Source organism: Aptenodytes forsteri, unplaced genomic scaffold, assembly GCF_000699145.1.
Source record: "Aptenodytes forsteri isolate BGI_AS27 unplaced genomic scaffold, ASM69914v1 Scaffold325, whole genome shotgun sequence".
NCBI classification, from domain to species: Eukaryota; Metazoa; Chordata; class Aves; order Sphenisciformes; family Spheniscidae; genus Aptenodytes; species Aptenodytes forsteri.
The window spans coordinates 1,995,850-2,013,643 of record NW_008795575.1 but is presented as its reverse complement, the minus strand read 5'-3'; the positions used below and the strand labels follow the sequence as shown (position 1 = coordinate 2,013,643).

The window sequence follows — 17,794 nt, the reverse complement described above, 5'->3', positions numbered from 1 at the left end:
GAGAGCAGCCAGAGGCAGGGCTGGCTCCCTTCCGCGCTTCCTAGCCTGGCTCCCTTGGGAGGAGAGGCCACTTCCATGGACATGAAGATATTTAGGAAGTTTTTTTTTTGGTAAAGATTCCCCTCCTCCCCCCCATAGTAATGTAGTTGGGAGACTGAATAAATAAAATTTGGACATGGGGGAAGGGGAGAGCTTTGCAGAGAAGGTCTTGGTCTTGTTGTGCTGTGCCCCCAGGTCTGCAGCTGAAGTCTCATTGAAATCATAGGCAAATCACAACCAGAAATGATGGAGCTGGGGTAACCGTGTCCTGGGGAGCGGCGGTTGTGTGGTGCCAGTTTGTTGCACCATTGTTTGTGTGAAATGTTGTGTGCCTCTGCTGAGGCTTTACTGCTCCCGTGTCGGTGGCTGGGTGGTTTTAACGAGGTTTTTTTTCTCTTAAGTGGTGGGATGCGATTGCCTCCTTTCCCATCTCCCCGTGCAGGGCGGGAGGGGGAGCTTGCCCACCTCAGCCCCTGTGCACCGTGGGTGGGCTTAGGGCTGGGGGGACCCAAGGGGTGCGTGGTAAGAACAAAGTCCTTGGGAGAGCGGCCAAAATAACTTGGGCAGAGCTGAGCTGGGGGTGTCACTGTGCTGTCCCTGGCCAAAGGCCACCACTGGCGCCCTGCTGCTCCTGCCTGTGACATCCCGCCCCAGAGGTGGCTGCTCCATGAACCCACCCGTGTGCGGTTCATGGAGCATTGATGAAAGGGTGCTCTGGGGGTGGAAGAGGAGAGGGTCCATGGATGTTGGCTGCAGCATCTCCTGACCCGTCCCTGTGCCCCGTGCATCTCCTGACCCGTGCCCTTTGCTCTCCTCTGCAGGGTGGGCTGATTGCACTGCTCCTGCTCCTCTTGGTCTTCACGGTGGCTCTGTACGCCCAGCGGCGCTGGCACAAGCGCCGCCGCATCCCACAGAAGAGCGCCAGCACGGAGGCCACCCACGAGATCCACTACATCCCCTCGGTGCTGCTGGGCCCCCAGGCCCGCGAGAGCTTCCGCAACTCGCGCCTCCAGGCCCACAACTCAGTCATCGGGGTGCCCATCCGCGAGACCCCCATCCTGGATGACTATGAGGATGAGGAGGAGGAAGAGACGCCGCGGCGGGCAGAGCCCAGTACCAGGGAGGATGAATTTGGCAGCCAGGTGACACGGACGCTGGAGAGCCTGGGCCGGGGCGGGGAGGAGAAGCCCGACTACGAGAAGAAAGGTTTGTGGCTTTTCTCTCTCCTCTTTCCCTCTCCCCATCCCCTGCCAGGGTGTCTGTCCTATGCGGTGTCACCTAGAGAGGATGGCTCATCCATGTATATAGCCCCTGTGGCTGGTGCTTGGCTCTCTAGGCTTTGGTCCTCAGCTGTCATCTACAAGGTGGTTTGCAGACCTTGTCCTGAAGCTGCCCTTCCTGAGAGGGCAATCGCCTTTGGATGGTGCTGGGGAAACTGAGGCACAGTAGCTGTGAGCCCTCAGCTGTTATGTCCAGCCCCAAGGATCAGGTCCCCTGGTCTCACAGCACTCCCTAACTGTGCTTTGCTGTTGGTTTAGGTGGCACAGGAGCATGTGAGCTGTGTGCTTGGGAGATCAACGGAGATGTGGATTCATAGGATTTGACCCGTCCCCTTCGTCACGTCCTCTTCCAAAACCAGTCTCCCATTTCTAGTGCGAGCCTGCCTGGCGAGATGGGAAGCTGATGACTCTACTTTCAGGCTTGGTGGTGTATCTGGTCCTAGCAATGACAGAGACCTCTGTGAAACCCCCAGCAGGTTAGGGGATGCCTGGCTGGGGGAGCAGAGCTGGCATTTCCCCAGGGAGGGGAGTTGCTGTTTTGCTGTGGGCTTGTGCAGCACCGTGCACAGGGCAGCACGGAGGAGTCATTCCTACTGTTCCAGCAGCGCTGGAACTCCTGTCTCCTCAACAGGATGGAAATGCTGGGATTCATATCAACTTCTTGCTGTGGGTGAGTGCTAGCACATGGGCATCAATCAGGTCGGTCTTCACTCTCTAGGTGGCAGAAATGTTCATTGCCTTGCTGTTGAGTAGGGCATCAGTTCTAGTGAGCGAACGTGTCGGTGTGCTGGGGCTCGCCAGCCTGCTGAGCCTTGATGCTCCTCTGAGAGCTGCTCCATAAAGCTGTATTTTCCACTAGCGGCAAAACATCCCCTGTGCTTTATTCTCTGGGCAATCAGACAAATGATCCTGTAGTCACCTGCAAACAAAGTCATCAGGGCTGTAGATTTAAGGCAAGCACGTAGGAGCACTGTGTGGAGCTGGAAACAGCAGATCAGAAAATTCTCATTGTGAGAAGAAGTGTAGAGCTGAATCTGTGTGGATCTGATGGACAGGCACAGACCTCAAATGTGAACTGTTTCCTACTCGTGGTGTTTGGCATGGCAGGTAGAGCGTTATATAGCATCTGTAGGTCAGATCAGAAAGAAGCCTATACAATTCCGTAAGCGTGGGTTCTGGCTGCTGCCTGTCCCTGTGGTGCTGGCTGCTTGTAAGGTATGACAGTGGATAATGCTGCTGTTGTAAGGTATAAATCCCCTGGTAGTAGCTGCGGGGAGCTGGGCGGTGAGAGCTGGGCTGGGGTGCCCGTTTCTGAGTAGGCGAGGTGCTGCGGATGCTTTGTGCCACCCCTGAAGGTGCTGGGCTGGGACTTGGAGGAGCTCTGGTCCCTTTGGGGTTTCCCCTCCCTGAAGGTGCTAGGCTGGGATTTGGAGGAGCTCTGGTCCCCTTGGGGTTCCCCCTCCCCGAAGCTCTGCCCAGCTCAGAAAGAAAATAGTGGTGGCGTCCCTCTGGGTAAAGCAGTTCAACATCAGCACAGCAAATAACCGAAGGTTGGATACAATAGGACAGACAGACAGGGTCCTCTGCCGTCACAGTGTACGTGATGGCATCTGTTGCTGGCTGTACAAGGTATGCGGGAGCAGAGGGGAACCCATATGGACAGGGCTTGGTAGCGCTCCTGCAGGCTGAGCAGCTGGGGAGGCGTGTTACCGGCTATCAGCCTGTACGGCTTCTCCTGGGAGAGGAGGAGAGACCAAACCATGGGTGACAGATGCTGGTGGTATCTGTTAACGCACTGCTGGAAGGCACTCGAGCTCTAGGAGGAGGCCAGCGCGAGAGCCTATATAAGGCAGTCTAGACTGGCTGCTCTTTATTTAGTTGTTCTCTTAACTAAAAATTAAAACTCGTGCTTCCAAACCATGTGGCTCTGCTCTCTGCACTTGGAGAACCATCGCCGAGAGGGCCAGGCAGGGCCTGGGTGCTGCCCCCCTGCCTGTGTGTGGGGACGGAGAGACCGCAGTCCGCACAGGTACAACTGCGTGACTCGGGGGGGATGTTTCTCCTGCGCGGAGAAGAACGGTGCTTTCCCCGGAGTGTTTCGGCTAATGCACACTTGATTGCCTGCGTTTTTAAAGTCTGTCTTTCAGAAGCTGCAACACCCACCTCTGCTTATTGAAATGTCATTAGAAGCCATTTAACATCGTTCACCTGCAATGCACAGTAAAATGCATTTGAATAAACAAAAGCAAAGTAACAGTAGTGCTAATTGCTGAGTGAATCCAGCAGGAGCAAGGAAGGGATGCACCAGCTCCCTATGTGTGGGGAAGGGGCTCTTGGGGTGATGCTGGACTGTCTTTCCCTTCTTCTCGTGAGCATGTGGGATTCCCATAAAGACTGGGTGGTCCCTGTTGGAGCACCCGTGGTGGCAGTGCTGGGGGACAGGGACTCTTCTCGGCTCTGTGGAAGAGGCAGTGCAGCTCTGAGCATCGGAGACGGGGAGAGCCCAGATGATGCATCGTGTCTGGAAAGCAGGTCCCTGCACCTGCGATGGTCGTAAGTGGTGGCTGAGGTTGTGTTTCTTCTACCCTTAAAGTGCTTTTTACTCTTTGCTCTTTTTAAGCAAGGTTATTATGACGGTGATGGTTATTGTTGCTCAAATGAACATGGAGGTGCCCGGGTGTCCATCTGCCATCCTCGAGTGCTGATCTGAGCATCCCTGTTGGCATCCCCCTTTGTGTACGGCTGACTGTTACCAGCCCACGGTGTTAAGAGATGTTTCCCCAACCCTCTGCTCAGTGATAATGAACAAATGAAAGCCTTCGTATATCGTAACTGAGCTGCCTTTTTTATTCTTTCATATTCTCTTCTTTGTTTTGCTTTTCTATAAATTATTTAGAGTTGTGTGAGTGGGGAAGACAGCAGTAACTGCATTTCAGTCCTCTTCAAAACATAATAGTAAACAAGATCTAGGGCAGAATATTAAACTATCTGAGGGCTTCAGGAATTGGCAATAAAGAACTTCTTACACTGACTGAAAAATCCCCTCAAGCTGGGGCTGCAAGCTGCCTGCAGGGCCAGGGCTACCCCAGGCTGTGAGATATGTTCACAAATGCTCCCACCAGTTCAGCTCGTGATGCCGTCGGGCTTTGCACCTTGGATCGAGGCAGGTTCGTGTCTTGCCTGGTCTCATCCTTCCAAACCGTGCCGGTTCACCGTTGTGTTTCCTCCCAGACGGACACTCTTGGATGAGGCTTTGCTCAAGGAGTCAAGCTACGGTATGTGCTAGTTGCTCCTCTCTGCTGAAGCTGGCCAGAGCCTGGATTGCCGAGGACAAGGTGGCTGTAGTTCAGATCTAGGGTTTTTACACCAGAAATATAAATATATGTGCTGTGGGCTTTGCACTCCGACCTGGTTTGCGCACGCATTGGGAAACGCGGTGATTTGGGAGGCGTTGGACGTGCTGCACACACAGGCGCTTCGACCTGCCTGCGAGCAGCAGATGCAGCCGGGGTTCCCACGGGGATGCGGCAGGTGGGGTGGAGAAGCTCTGCAGTTGGTGTGAGCAGACACCACGTACCTGGAGATCCCCAGGGACTGGAAATCAGTTCTGCTTGGGCACGGTTTTATAGGTGGATTGAAGACGGATGCATCAAGGGAAAACCCAGCTGGAGCATGGCCCTAGCTCGAGGATAGGGTCAGCCTTCCCCCCCGGTGCCCGGCTGCCTGGCTGGAGCTGCCAGGTTTCAGTGCGATCACCGGGGCCAGGCGAGGAGCTGTGCCGGCATCCCGGGGAGTCCATCAGCGCCCAAGGGAAAAGCTCTTTGCTGCTCTTGCAGTGTAGCGTTGTGATAAGACATCAGCTGGGACTTGTCAGCAGGTTCCAAACGGTATCATCTCTGGGGCTGTCACTAGAGGCTCTTTCAAGTGTCACTTCCCAGCATTAATTACCAGAGATGGCAAATCCGATGAAGATGGAGCATTTCAGCTCGCCCTCCACCTGCCTGTGCTGCTTGCTTTCCCCCCACATGCTGGGCAGTGATTGATTTGCAGGTGCCAGGTCACGCCGGTGGCGGGTGCTTTCCATCATTTGGGATTCGTGCACCCTGCGCTGTGCGGCTGTTGGGCTTCCTCGCCCTTTCCACGAGGAAGAGTGTGGGGTTTTTTTTTATTCCCCACGTGGAGCTGCTGGATGTATCGGGTCAGGCAGGGAATTGCACTGGACCACTCTGCTGTGTACAGCCCTAGAAAATGGGAGAGAAGTCCTAGCCCGGGAGGTTGAGCAGCACAAATGTTTTGCAAATCACGGGCAAGCAGAGCGTGGATCAGCGAGCCAAACTTTCCTCCCAAGTCTCAGGCAGCGCTCCACAGGGATGCGGATGGGAGGGCTGCTCCTGCATGGTGCCAGAGCATCTGACGTGAAGCCCAGCACAAACAAAACACGGGAGCAGTGTGCTGAATAATGACATCTAGCAACAAGCGCGTCTGAGTGATAAAGTTAATGAAATTACAGGTTCTGACCTGATACCAGGCTCTGCTGTGGGTAGATAAACAGCAGGGCAAAGATGAGATGTTTATTTCTCCCTAGCTGCAGTTGTAATCTGGATGTGCTGTGCAGGGCCATTAACATTATTACTGTTATGCAAAATCATTTTTGACTTGGGGGAAAAAAAAAAGAAAGAAAAATCCCCCAACTCCCTAGAAAATGGAAAGCTGACAAAATTAGAATTGCAGCAGGAGCACAAACTGACCTGGTGACATTGTACAGAGCCCAGATGAATTTAGACAGAAGAAAAATCCGAGGCAATTTAAGAAGAAAAGTAGTCTTTTTTTTTTTTATTAATATAATAAAATGAAATGGGGCGAGGAAGGAGGCAATAGCCAGGCAGTCCTAATTAGCCAAAAGGATCCCTTTGTGCTGGTGTGGAAAGGGGGCTGTGCCGTCTCCTCGCGGTTTTGGGTTCTCTCTAGCAATTAGAAGGTCTCCGGGGTTTCGTGCCCCGTAGGTGTGCGTGATGCCAAGTGTGGGGTGCGGTTTCTGGGGTCTTGGTCTTTGCTGGGGAGGCCCCTGTGTCCAAACCCAGTCCCCGTGTGTACACAGCGTTCTGCGATTAAGGGGATTTGGGTAAATTTGTGCAGGTGATGTCACTGTCCTCACTGCCTCTGTCCTCGCTTCTCTGGGTAGTTTCCAGTCCATGCTCCTGATGATTTCTGCTCTCCTACTTTTCCCGAGCAGGTGGCCTCAAGCTCCAGCCCTTTGGGAATTCCTAACTTGCTTTTATCTTTTAATATACCTGGCTCTCATCTTTGCCGACATGGTTTCATCCTACAGCAGCAGGAGCCCTTTGCTTCTGTACATCAAGTGCTGTTTGAGGGGGTTTGGCCCCCAGTCCATCGCAGGCAGCACCACAACATCCCCAGATGGGACACGTTGGATGCACAGAGGTGGAATTAGTAAATTAAGGCAGATAAAAGTCCAGCAAGCCTGAATACAGGGTTACCTACAAGTTCTCCAACGAGAAGATTTTGCCAAACCAAATCTCCTAAGGATCAGTGAGAAGCAGAACTTCTGCCTGGTGAAAACTGAGGAGAAAATAGATGTCAGACTTGAAAATCGAGTATCTGCTATTCCAGTCCTGCAACAAAGGACCCATCTTTATTTTTCTCAGTTTCTTTCATGTTCAAAAAAAGAACTTTTCAAGCAGGCCTTTGTGCTGGCTTCACGGACTCTGCAGTCTGGGTATGACCTTCAAGTCTAGACAGGAGACAGGACTTTATTACCGATGGTACTGATGATTAATACCGTAGGCATATCAAAGGTGTGGTTGTGCAATCATCTTGAATTCATATCTCCTGGACTTTCTTCTCACCTGCTGTGTTAACTTAGGTAAACCTCTGAAGTTTCTCTTACTTAATCCATGGATGCTTTTCTCTGTAATGATAGCGAGAGGCTTTTGAGCATGCCTGAAAGATGGTCTGGCACCTAGAGTGAACCTGGAGATGGTAGATCCAGCTCCACTCTGCCATCAGCTGCTTTGGTAACCCTGGTCATGTCACTTAATGGTCCAGTCATCATCCGTGGGTTGGAGAGGGGAGCCAAGCCGGACAGCAGACAGGGCAGCACAAGGAAACGTTAAACTGCTAATGTAAGGGGTTGTGGTCCCAGCAGCCTCCCAGCCAAACTCCTCTGGGTGACGCAGTGTGGGAGAACTGCGGGAGAAGGGTTTTTGGCTGGGGAGACGGATGGCTTAGGTTTGAGATAACACCAAAAGACAGGCAGGGAAAGGGTCCTGGTGATGAGGAGAGGGAGCTTCCTATGCCACCCACCAACGATGGAGCAGCTGTTCTGGTGGCTGCATCTCGGTCATCACCTTCACCTCCCAGTGAAGACTCCTCTAGGGGAGAGGTAAGTCAGCGCTCTGGCCCGAGGTCGTGGTGTCGGGGCTGGGGAAAGGGACATTTTGGGGGCTGAGATGTGGAAGAGGAGGGCAGGTAGTTAAGCTGTGCCCTAGGGATGCTATTCCTTACAAATATATGAGGTCTGCAGTGAGCAGAGGTGAGATTTCAAGACAGGGTGTGAGTCAGAGGCGATGCCCTCGTAACGGGCAGGGTGATGGTGTTCTCCTCTGTGATGGAGAAGGGAGAGCCCATGGGCAACGGGAGCGAGATGACCGTCCTGGTGTTGCCATCCCCGAGCTGACAGCCCAGCATCCTTGAGGGGACATCTGCACCTAGCCGGGCTGATGGCTGGCTGCCAGCAGGGAGATCCCTGCCGTGCCGGGCTGTGCCGTCCCCGGTGCCCACGCCGCCCTGCTGGGGCTGGGAGCTGCTGTCTGCAGCTGCCGTTTGCTCGGGCAGGCAGATGCAGTGCCATCCTGAATCCAAGCATTAACCAGAGGCTTTCTGAGCCTTTAATAAAACGATGGCTTAATGTTTGCTGGGGCTGGAAGCTAAAATGGGACAGTACCTCAGGCCGGCATCTGATATGTCTTGGGGCCCCGTCTTCCTTCCAGTGACCTGATGGGATCATGACCCTCTTTGTACGTGATCAGCTTTTCCCAGCTCTAATCCCTGCCAACTCCTTACGTAATTTACAGAGACCTTTGAAAATGTATATTCACGTAGCCTGCCCATGGAAAGTGTTTTTTTTTTTGCAGTCCACTATTCCTGGCTGAAAAACCCAGCTGCAAATTTCAGCTTTAAAGAAATAAGAAAAAATGAGGCCCAACAGGGTAGGAATCGGGTACCATTTCGGGAATACATTTAAATATGTGCTTAGCTAGTGTCTCTAGTTATTAGAGAAGTTAAACATATCGTTACATCCAACATGCTTAATTCCAACTGCTTTGAGTGCATTAATGAAGAGAATAGGGGCCCCAGTTGCAGAGGTTACAATGGTTACGCCATTGGGTCCTTCAGTTTTATAGTGATGCCAGCTCTGGCTTCAATATTGATTTGAAAATGTCCATACCTGCCAGGGAGAAGCTTTGCTTTCCAGAGAGATAAACACAGTCATAATTAATATCTTAATTGCCTTTCGAGTTCTGAACACAGAGCTGCCAGGCTGGAGTTTTAGGTTTGTTTCAATCACGCTGAACTGGCTGCCTCCATCCCAAATTTGGGTTGTCCCCATCAACATGGTGGGAGGGAACGATGGTCTTTTGGCCTGGTGGTCCTGCGGGACATGCTCCCCGTCCCTTACGCCTCCCAAGAAAGTGGCCTAAGGCAGCACCATGGATGCACGGGAGCATGCCTGGGAGGTCTCCCCAACGAGACCCACGTCCAACATGCCTCCTGCCTCCAGCAGCAGGTCAAAAGGGATGGGGAAGCTCCCGGGGGCTGGTGGCCTCCTCTGGTCCTGCATCCCCCTGGCCGAGGGAGGTGCTGTGCTGGCATGTGCTTAAGGACTAATTAAGGCTTAAACATCTCTCAGGCTGGTCGGGGCTCTTCCTGGCCCACTGTTGAGAAAAGACCGGTAGGTTGGATTTCCTGATGTGGTTTTCTTGTTTTCCTCCCTGCCCTTTGCCTTTGCTATATCCCCACTCACTAATTTCATGAGATGGAGGGAAGAAGCAGATGGAAAAAGCGGCTTGTGATGGTACCATAGCAAATGGAAGAGAAAAGAGGTCTTTTAGTATGCCAGCATTTTGCTGAGCATCCCAAAGGGATGCCAGTTTTGTGAAGTCCCGCTGGTTTATCGCTGCTTTGCAAGGCTTGAGCTGGTCTTGCCCCGACGCTGCACAACATCCCATGTGAGAAGAAATACCCTTGGTCATTCCCTCTCCCAGCCACAGCTGGGTGACTTGTGGCTCCTCAAGTCAGCAGCAGCTCTTTTAACGTGGTTTTTGTTGGGGCTGCTGATGCCTGGTGGAGATGTCGTGGCAGTTTTGTGTGCAGTAGCCCTGATTCCCCAGGTGTCCAAAGTGCTTTTCATCCAGGTGAAATCACAAGCTCACAGAAGATAAGTTGTGAAGTTTTGGCTGTCCAAGGAAAACAAGCCATCAGGAACTATATTTATATAAATGCCAGGCACGCGTTCATCACTTTGTGCATCACTACGAATGTTTGATAAAGCACTACATTATTTAAGGCGTAGCTGTGTTGTAGGCCAGTTGTTGACCAGGATTAGCTTTGAGATGATTGTTAGTTTTTTGTTGGTTTTTTGGGGGGGGTCTGATGCAAAATCTAAAAAAAATAATATGGTGACTCTTTATTCCCCTTGGGAGACCCTGGGGTATCTCAAGTGTCCTCCCCTCTCCTGGGTTTCTGTGCTGGGCTGCATCTTGCAGCCACCTTGTGTGCAATGCCAGAGGACCTGGGAGAGCTTCAGCCCTGCCGTCCTTCCATGGTGTCAGCAGGGAGCAAAAACCTGCCACTGGTTTCTGAAGTCAGGCTGACCAGGAGAAGAGGGCATGGGGTCTGGGATGAAGGAGAACAACCCCACAACGTTCCCCATTTCTGCTGGAAATACATAGATGCTAGTGAGCACTCAGGCAGGCCCTGGGATACGTGGCTCAGAGCTGAGGCTGCTCCAGATCCTGTCACCTGCATGAGAGCTATGGGTTTGTCTCAGTCCATGATGCTCAGCGCTTCTTCACCTTGGCTTTTAGCAGCATTGCGGCTCCATCGGTTGGCGTGTGCGAGATGTTCTCCCCATCGGTCCGTCCCAGGCTTATGGGTTTTATGGGGAGGGGAGCAGGGAGGGCAGCTGCAGTGCCAGCTCTTCGCTCTGTTTGCATGTCCTCTTCCTATCGGTCATGTTTTACCTGGCTACGGCACCGAGACAGTTAGTTTTGTCAGCTGGCTCCTAAGGAAGACGGATCGAGGCTGGGCACCTGCACTGATATTAGGTCTGCAGGCACCTTCCAGCCCCATTTATCATTAGGCAGTGACCTACCTGAAGGACCAGCGGGAGAGAAAACTTATTAACAAGGTGCTTCAAATCAATCCTTTCTGACGGCCCAGCTGAGTTACAGCCTTTGCTGTGACTCACCCACCGGCTTCTGCGGGGTCTGGCTGTGCTCGGCCTCACTTCTTTGCCCGCGTGGCTTGGAAGTGGTTTGCTTTTGATAGCCTGGGCTCTCCGGGTGTTCCCTCAGCTCCAGGTCTTCTCCTGAGCCAACAAACCAGCTTTCAGCTCCTTCTTTCCTGCCTGCTGCCTGCACCCGTGTGCTTCCTGGTGTGGGAGGTAGTTGGTCCCTGCCACTGCAGGGGGGCTCCTTTTGGTGGTGTTCGTGCCATGCGTGCACAGTTGAAGCTCCTTGGCCCCATTGCAATACGGGTTTTTCGTGGTTTGCCCTTCTCCTCTGGGTTGACGTTGCTCCCTTGTTCTCTCTGGCACACGGCACGGAGTTGCTGGTACCGTGAAAAGGTTTCATCTTGCCTGTCGGGCAAAGAAAATTTAATTTCCAACTAACAAATTCGTTCTGCACCGCGCTGCCGAGCAGGGACTTGACCGGTGGTTGAGACTGGAGAAGGGCCACTGTGCCACATTTCCCACCCACGTTTGCTGGCCGTTGCTGTTCCCGGAGCCCTGCCCTGCCCGTGCCCATCCCTAGGGGTGCTGGGACGTGCTCACACTCACTTTACAGATGCCGAAGTGCTGCTGCCTCTAGGTTCATCCCCCAGTGGCGGTTCCTCGGCCAGGTGGGGATGGGGCTTTCTCCTGCCCTCGGTGGGTCTCTGCCCCAGCTGGCTCCATGGGGCAGTTTTTCCTCTGGATTCGTGGAGTTGTAGGAGATGTGCAGTGGAGAGAGGAAGCTGGAGGTCAGCACTGTGCTCTTGAGCTGACGTCTCTCCTCCGTGCAACATTAGCCCGGGACGCTTCATGCGCCCATTAGCACCAGGTTGGGAAGCTTCCTCCAGAGTGTTCTTATTTAACTTTTCAATTATTTTATAACTTGAGGAGCATTAGCTGCTGCTGAGGGTCTGCCCGTCTTCCCCACTCCTCTCTGCTTGCCGCATAAGCGAAAAAATTGCAGTGTCTCATAAAAAAAGGTAAGTTAAGGGTTTTATTAGAGTGGAGATGGTGGGAAGCAGAGTCTCCGGTGGCCTGGACCTTCTTGGTGCTGGGGCAGGGGAAGATGGGGCAGCATCCCATGGCCAAAGGCTTTTCCTTGCAGAAGGAGAAATGGGCTAAAGGGACAAATCATAGAACAGTTTGGGTTGGAAGGGACCTTTAAAGGTCATCTAGTCCAACCCCCCTGCCGTGGGCAGGGACATCTTCAACTAGAGCAGGTTGCTCAGAGCCCCGTCCAACCTGACCTGGAATGTTTCCAGGGATGGGGCATCCACCACCTCTCTGGGCAACCTGGGCCAGTGCTTCACCACCCTCAGCGTAAAAAATGTCTTCCGTAGATCTAGTCTGAATCTGCCCTCTTTTAGTTTAAAGCCATTCCCCCTTGTCCTATCGCTACAGGCCCTGCTAAAACATCTGTCTCCATCTTTCTTATAAGCCCCCTTTAAGTACTGACAGGTTGCAGTAAGGTCTCCCCAGAGCCTTCTCTTCTCCAGGCTGAAAAACCCCAATCTGCAGTGCCCTGTAGGTGTCAGGGGAGGGGTGTGCTGGAAGAGTCTTTGCCCTGTAGAAGAACTGAGGTTTTCATAGTCAGAAACAGCTCCTGGGAAGATCGAACCCAGCTGGTAGCAGCCCAAGGAGCGCAGAGACCGGTCTGCTTTTGCAAGATGCTCGCGATGCAAAGGTGCGAGGCAGAGGCGGGGACTGTTGGACTGTGGCTCTTAAGCGTTTGATCTTTTATGTTGTGTTTATAATTATATTGCATTATCTTAATTACCAACATGGGAAGTCGGGAGCGTGGCGGGGGGAAGGGAAAGGAGGTCAGTAGAAAGGCAGGGAAGGTGCGAGGTGACGAATAACTCGCAGCCTCCGTCGATGGGGCCGTGATTGTGGTCGGAGTTGGAAACGATGCTATTAATACAATACTTATTCATTTCCTATAATAAAAAAAATGGAAGTGCTTTGCAATTACCCAATTGCGAATGAAATTAACATTCTGTGGCATTTTCCAGTAAATGGTTAGTTTGCACACATGAGTGGAGGCAATTAGCTGGGAAGCGATCGAGTGCCGTGACTGGAGAGAGGATGAAGAAGGGTGAGGGCAGCCGGTGCTGGGAGGGTGCTGCCGTGGGCTCCGGATGCCCCTTCCCAGCGGACTGGGCATTCCCCTGGGTCCTGCTGGTTTGAGGAGCAGCTCACCCAGCTGCAGCAAGGACAGGAGCTGCAGATATTATCTCCTGCTCTCTGTAGATGTGGGGAACGGCAAAGCTTTGCAATAAAGAGGAAAAGCAAAGAGTGGGTGCGTGGTCAGAGGGGTTGTGGGGTGCCCTGGTGCTCCCTGGGGTCCCCGTCCCCATTGCGGGACCCTGAGCCAATGCAGGTCTCCATCCCCCTCCCATGCTGCACGCCAGCCTCTCCTGGCATCCCCCTTTCCCTATCATGTGCCCCAAGCTTTATTAAAAACCAACGGAGACTTTTTTTTTCAGATTTGTTAAACTACTGAAAAGTTCTGATCCTATCAGCGTGGTTTTTTTCCTGCCTTGTACCAGATAAGGACCGTGCTGGCTCTGAGCCCAGAGCTGAGGGTGGTGGAGAACAGGGTAGGGAAGCAGTCATCTCATGAATATATGAAGGAGGAAAGTACATTTGTTCAGTTTCCTTCAAAAGAGACATCTCGAATAAAACTTTATCTCTTCTTATGCTACCCTCCCCCTCCAATTTGCAATTAAAATCAGACTTTTACGTATAAAAATCTATTTTTATAGCAAGAGATTTATTAATGTATGTAATAATCTATTAATGTATTAATACCTATGTTAAAAAAATGTATACAATTTCTATTTTAAAACTCAACAAAAAGGGTCGGGAGAGAAAAGAAGGAAGAAGTTGAGATGGAGTACAAGCCTGTTTTCAAAATGCTCCCAGGTTCCCATATCCCTCTGCTGCTGCATCTGAAAACCCCTCTGTGTAAAAGAGCTTCTCGGAGGGAGATTGATTCCCCCTCGCGCCGTGTTGGCAGGCTGGGCTGGGGGCCAGCTCCGGCAAAGCGCGTGGTGCCACGTATATCATTTCCCCTGATGGGTTCACCTAAGGATGGCTGGGAGATGTATGCGTTGCAGGAGGTGCTTGGTCCCCTGATGTATGGGTATGTGTGGTTATTTGTGCTTTGTTTTGATTTTTTTTTTAATATCTATCTATCTATCTATCTATCTATCTATCTATCTATCTATCTATCTATCTATCTATCTATCTATCTATCTATCTATCTATCTATCTATCTATCTATCTATCTATCTATCTATCTATCTATCTATCTATCTATCTATCTATCTATCTATCTATCTATCTATCTATCTATCTATCTATCTATCTATCTATCTATCTATCTATCTATCTATCTATCTATCTATCTATCTATCTATCTATCTATCTATCTATCTATCTATCTATCTATCTATCTATCTATCTATCTCCTGAGTTGGTTGTGTAAGGCAGCCAGCAGTGACCTGGTGTTTTTGGACACGGTGTGCCTGCACGGGGCATGTGTACGTGGACTAATGGAGAGCAGGGGGAGCAGTGGGGACAGAGGCTCTTCCTCGAGAGGTGGTAGAGGGTGTCTGGTGGCTGGAGAAAGAGTTGGAGAGCTGAGGTTCTCAGTGTCTCTCATGTCTTTGCCGTATCCACCGTGCTCTGTGGCAGGATGTTGCTCTCCAGATGTGTTTTCTTCCCAATATGTGTGAAGCTGTTGTACCAGTCTCTCCCACTGTCATCACATAGGCGTCAGTGTAATTACCTAATTTTATGCTAGTAAAGCTCTCTGTTTTCTGGAGCTTAGTACCTTTAGGGTAGCTCTGTTGAAAATCAGTCCACATCCCAGTTTCAGAACAAACACCGTTGCTTATTTCATGCTTTGAAAAGCAACAAACACCCATTATTTAGAGCTGCTGAGAAAACAGGGTTTCCACCATGTGGAAGACTTCCAATATTGTGAAATTTATGCTCATCCCAAGTAGAATTGGAAAGTTGATCTCTTGAAATACTTTGTAGAATAGAAATTTCTAAAATACTGATCCAGAAACATCAAAAAGTGCTTACTGAAACTCAGGGGTTTGGTTTGGAGGAAACAATTATAACGTTATTACACTGTGTTACACGTACCTGATGTTTACATGGTGCGTTATGGACGTGATGATGCATTAGACCTTTCGAGCCCTGTGCCTAGAAAAAGTGGATTATTTGAAAAATACTGGAAGCAGTTGGTGAGAGAGCAGGAGATGGGCACGGAGAAGAGCTAGTGTCTGAGACGAGGGGGCCGTGTCCTACACGTGGCCACAGGTGCCGTCATGAATGCACGCGCAGGTCAGGAGGTAAAAATCCCACCAACCTTGACTTCTAAGTGTGCCCAAACTTTTTAATTTAATCCTTGATTGAGTTTGTGTTCTTGCCAAACGCTTTGATTCCAGCGACATGGTATGATCCGCTGAGCAGCTCTTGAGCTGCTCTGTGAGTTACTCCTCTCTCCAAAACTCTGGGAGCATTTTAACCACTGGTAATGTTGAGGAATCAATAACTTGCCCTCTGACACTCAGAAATCAGAGAGAGGGATGGGAAAATCAGATGCTTAAAAACCTACATTTTTAAAAAATGTTTTACTCAATATCTAGTGTGGGAGGCTCTAATACAAGCTGCTGTTGCCTTTCCAGTCTTCTCCCTGCAGCTGTAGGAGTGCAGGTGTTGTGTGAGGAGGACAGGGATGGTTGTGGCTCCAGGGACCGAAACTTTAAGCCGAACACCAAAGGCTGGGAGACTCGGGGAAGCGGGCACCTTTGCAGGCCTTCAGCCTCACCGCTCTGTTTTAATACGCTGCAAAAACCAAGCTGTGGGGCTGCCCAGCTCTCCCAACTGCTCGGCAGCAGCACGAGAGGCGTTCAGCCTGGTTTGGGGAGAAGCTGCTGCCCTTCCCCTGCCCTGCCAGGGTCCAGTGCAGCACTGAGTGGGGCTGCCAGGTACTGGGTGGATATAGGGTCTCTGCGGACTGCAGGAGCGTTGGCTTAGGCTGAGGGCAGTTCTCCTGCCTGTGGTACAGCTGCTCCATTGGAGTCCTCCAAGGCCATGTCTGAAGACCCTAAAATATCTCAGTGAGGTTGAGGGCTTGTTTCCAAGGGCTGTGGGGCACTTCTATCGCCACTGGCTCCATCCTGGCTTCCCAGCCTCTGCTGGCAGAAAACAGGTTGCATCGTCAAAGGGGTTTTGCAGTTCCTTGTTCCTTGTGCTGGACCCTTGGGAACGTCCTGGGATGGTGGAGACACCATCCAAGTGCAACCAGTGGAGGTGGAGGCATGCAACCAGCGCGTCTCTCAAATACGGGTTGTGGGTGGTTGTGTTGATCTGAGCCTGGGACTGTGTTTTGGAGAACCCCTCCTGGTCACTGATGCTGGTGAGATACTAGTTTTAGTATCTCCCCAAAACAACCCCCCCAAACCCAGCCTGTGTGTCTGGGAAAGGTACAGCCCTCCTGGCTGTGCTGGGAGCCCCATGAGGACTGAAACGAGTGCTGCCACTTCCCATCTCCATTGCAATGTATTTTTATCCAAACATCACTCATATTGTTCAGTTGATGACTTTTTTTTTTTTGTTGTAATTTTAAAGCTAAACAACATATTTTCCCACTGCAATTTGTGCCAGCAAAAAGGAAGGAAGAAAGGAAGGCTATTGGTATGAATTGTTTTGTGGGAGATGTGCAAACGAATAGGGGAGCCATAAGGAGAGCAAATCGCTTTCAAAATAGCTTCTGGGGGTGGACAGGAGGGAGGTGTACGATGGGAACATGTAATGTGCTTTACAAAGGTACGGTGACCTTCAGCTGCGTCCTTAAATCTCTGCCGGAGATGGAAGCTGATTTTGCGGAGGCTGGAGAGCCTCGTGCTTCCTCTGCTTCAGCTTGTTCCTGGGGTTGTTACGCTGCTGAAGGCCCTCGCTATAGGACGGGGTGAGACTGATATCATAGCGTTGTGCCAAACCTCGGGGTGGATCTCGCCACCTCTGCCAGGCTGGAGAAACTCTCAATGTGGTGACGAAGATGTGAGCTCAATAACCCTGATGGATTTATCTCCTGGAAACCAGGGATGGGAGAGAAGGTGGTTTGGCAAGCTTCGCTCAAGGAGAGGATGGTCCTATCGCCTCTAAATCTGCGTCGTGTTCGGCTGTCGTTGGGAGGAGCCGGTGCCCAGGCGCTGGCGACGTGGCTGCATTCTGCTGGGGAGGAGAGCAGCGTGCAGGTAGTGCGGCAGCACCGGGAGCCTCCGGCTGAGCCCATGTTTGGCACGTGCAGCCCAGGCGGGTCCTGCAGGGCGGAGCTGGGGTATTTGAAGCTTTGCACTACCCTGTGGTAGGGTGTGTTCCCATCCTTTTCAGAACTATTAAAAGCTCTGTGGGAGATGGGAATGCCAAGCACGCGTGCGGTGCGTGCATGGCACAGCGGTGCGTGTGTGCAAACTTGTGTTTGCCGTGCGGTTGTGTGATGCCCATGGAGGCATCGGTCCGGGTGGTGGGTTCCTACCCCTGGCTGTCCAGGCTCGGGTGGCTGACTATGGAAATCCCTGGGTGGCAAAGCCCAGGTGGCAGTTTGTGGCGGACTGTGTCTCTTTTATGGATGTGATGGACATAGTCAACAGGGTCCCAGCAGCCTCGGTGAGTGCCATGCCTCATTACGTTATGGTGCATTGGTTTCTTCTCTCTCCTTTTTATCACGGTTGGCAGTGCATGAAGGGTCCTTCCTTCATCCTTGACCCCTGATGCTCATTTGGTTGAAGCCCAGCTATCTTTCATTTGTCAGCGAGGGTTTTCTCCTTGCTGGCCATGTCGAACTCCCCTTGCTGAGATCATGTTGACAAGGGTTTTTTCTTCTTTCTTTTTTTTTCCTTCCCCCCCGCCTCCCCCCCCCCCCCACGCCCGCACCACC

At 51.7% G+C, this 17,794-nt stretch overlaps 1 protein-coding gene across 1 annotated transcript in view; it reads left to right on the top strand.

Moving 5' to 3' along the window:
• ASTN2 (astrotactin 2) overlaps positions 1 to 17,794 on the top strand; it is a 315,832-nt gene that overhangs the window by 35,203 nt on the left and 262,835 nt on the right. The window contains exon 2 of the mRNA XM_009282254.1: positions 861 to 1,245. Coding sequence (XP_009280529.1) covers positions 861 to 1,245 — 385 coding nt within the window. The remainder of the gene's footprint in view (positions 1 to 860; positions 1,246 to 17,794) is intronic.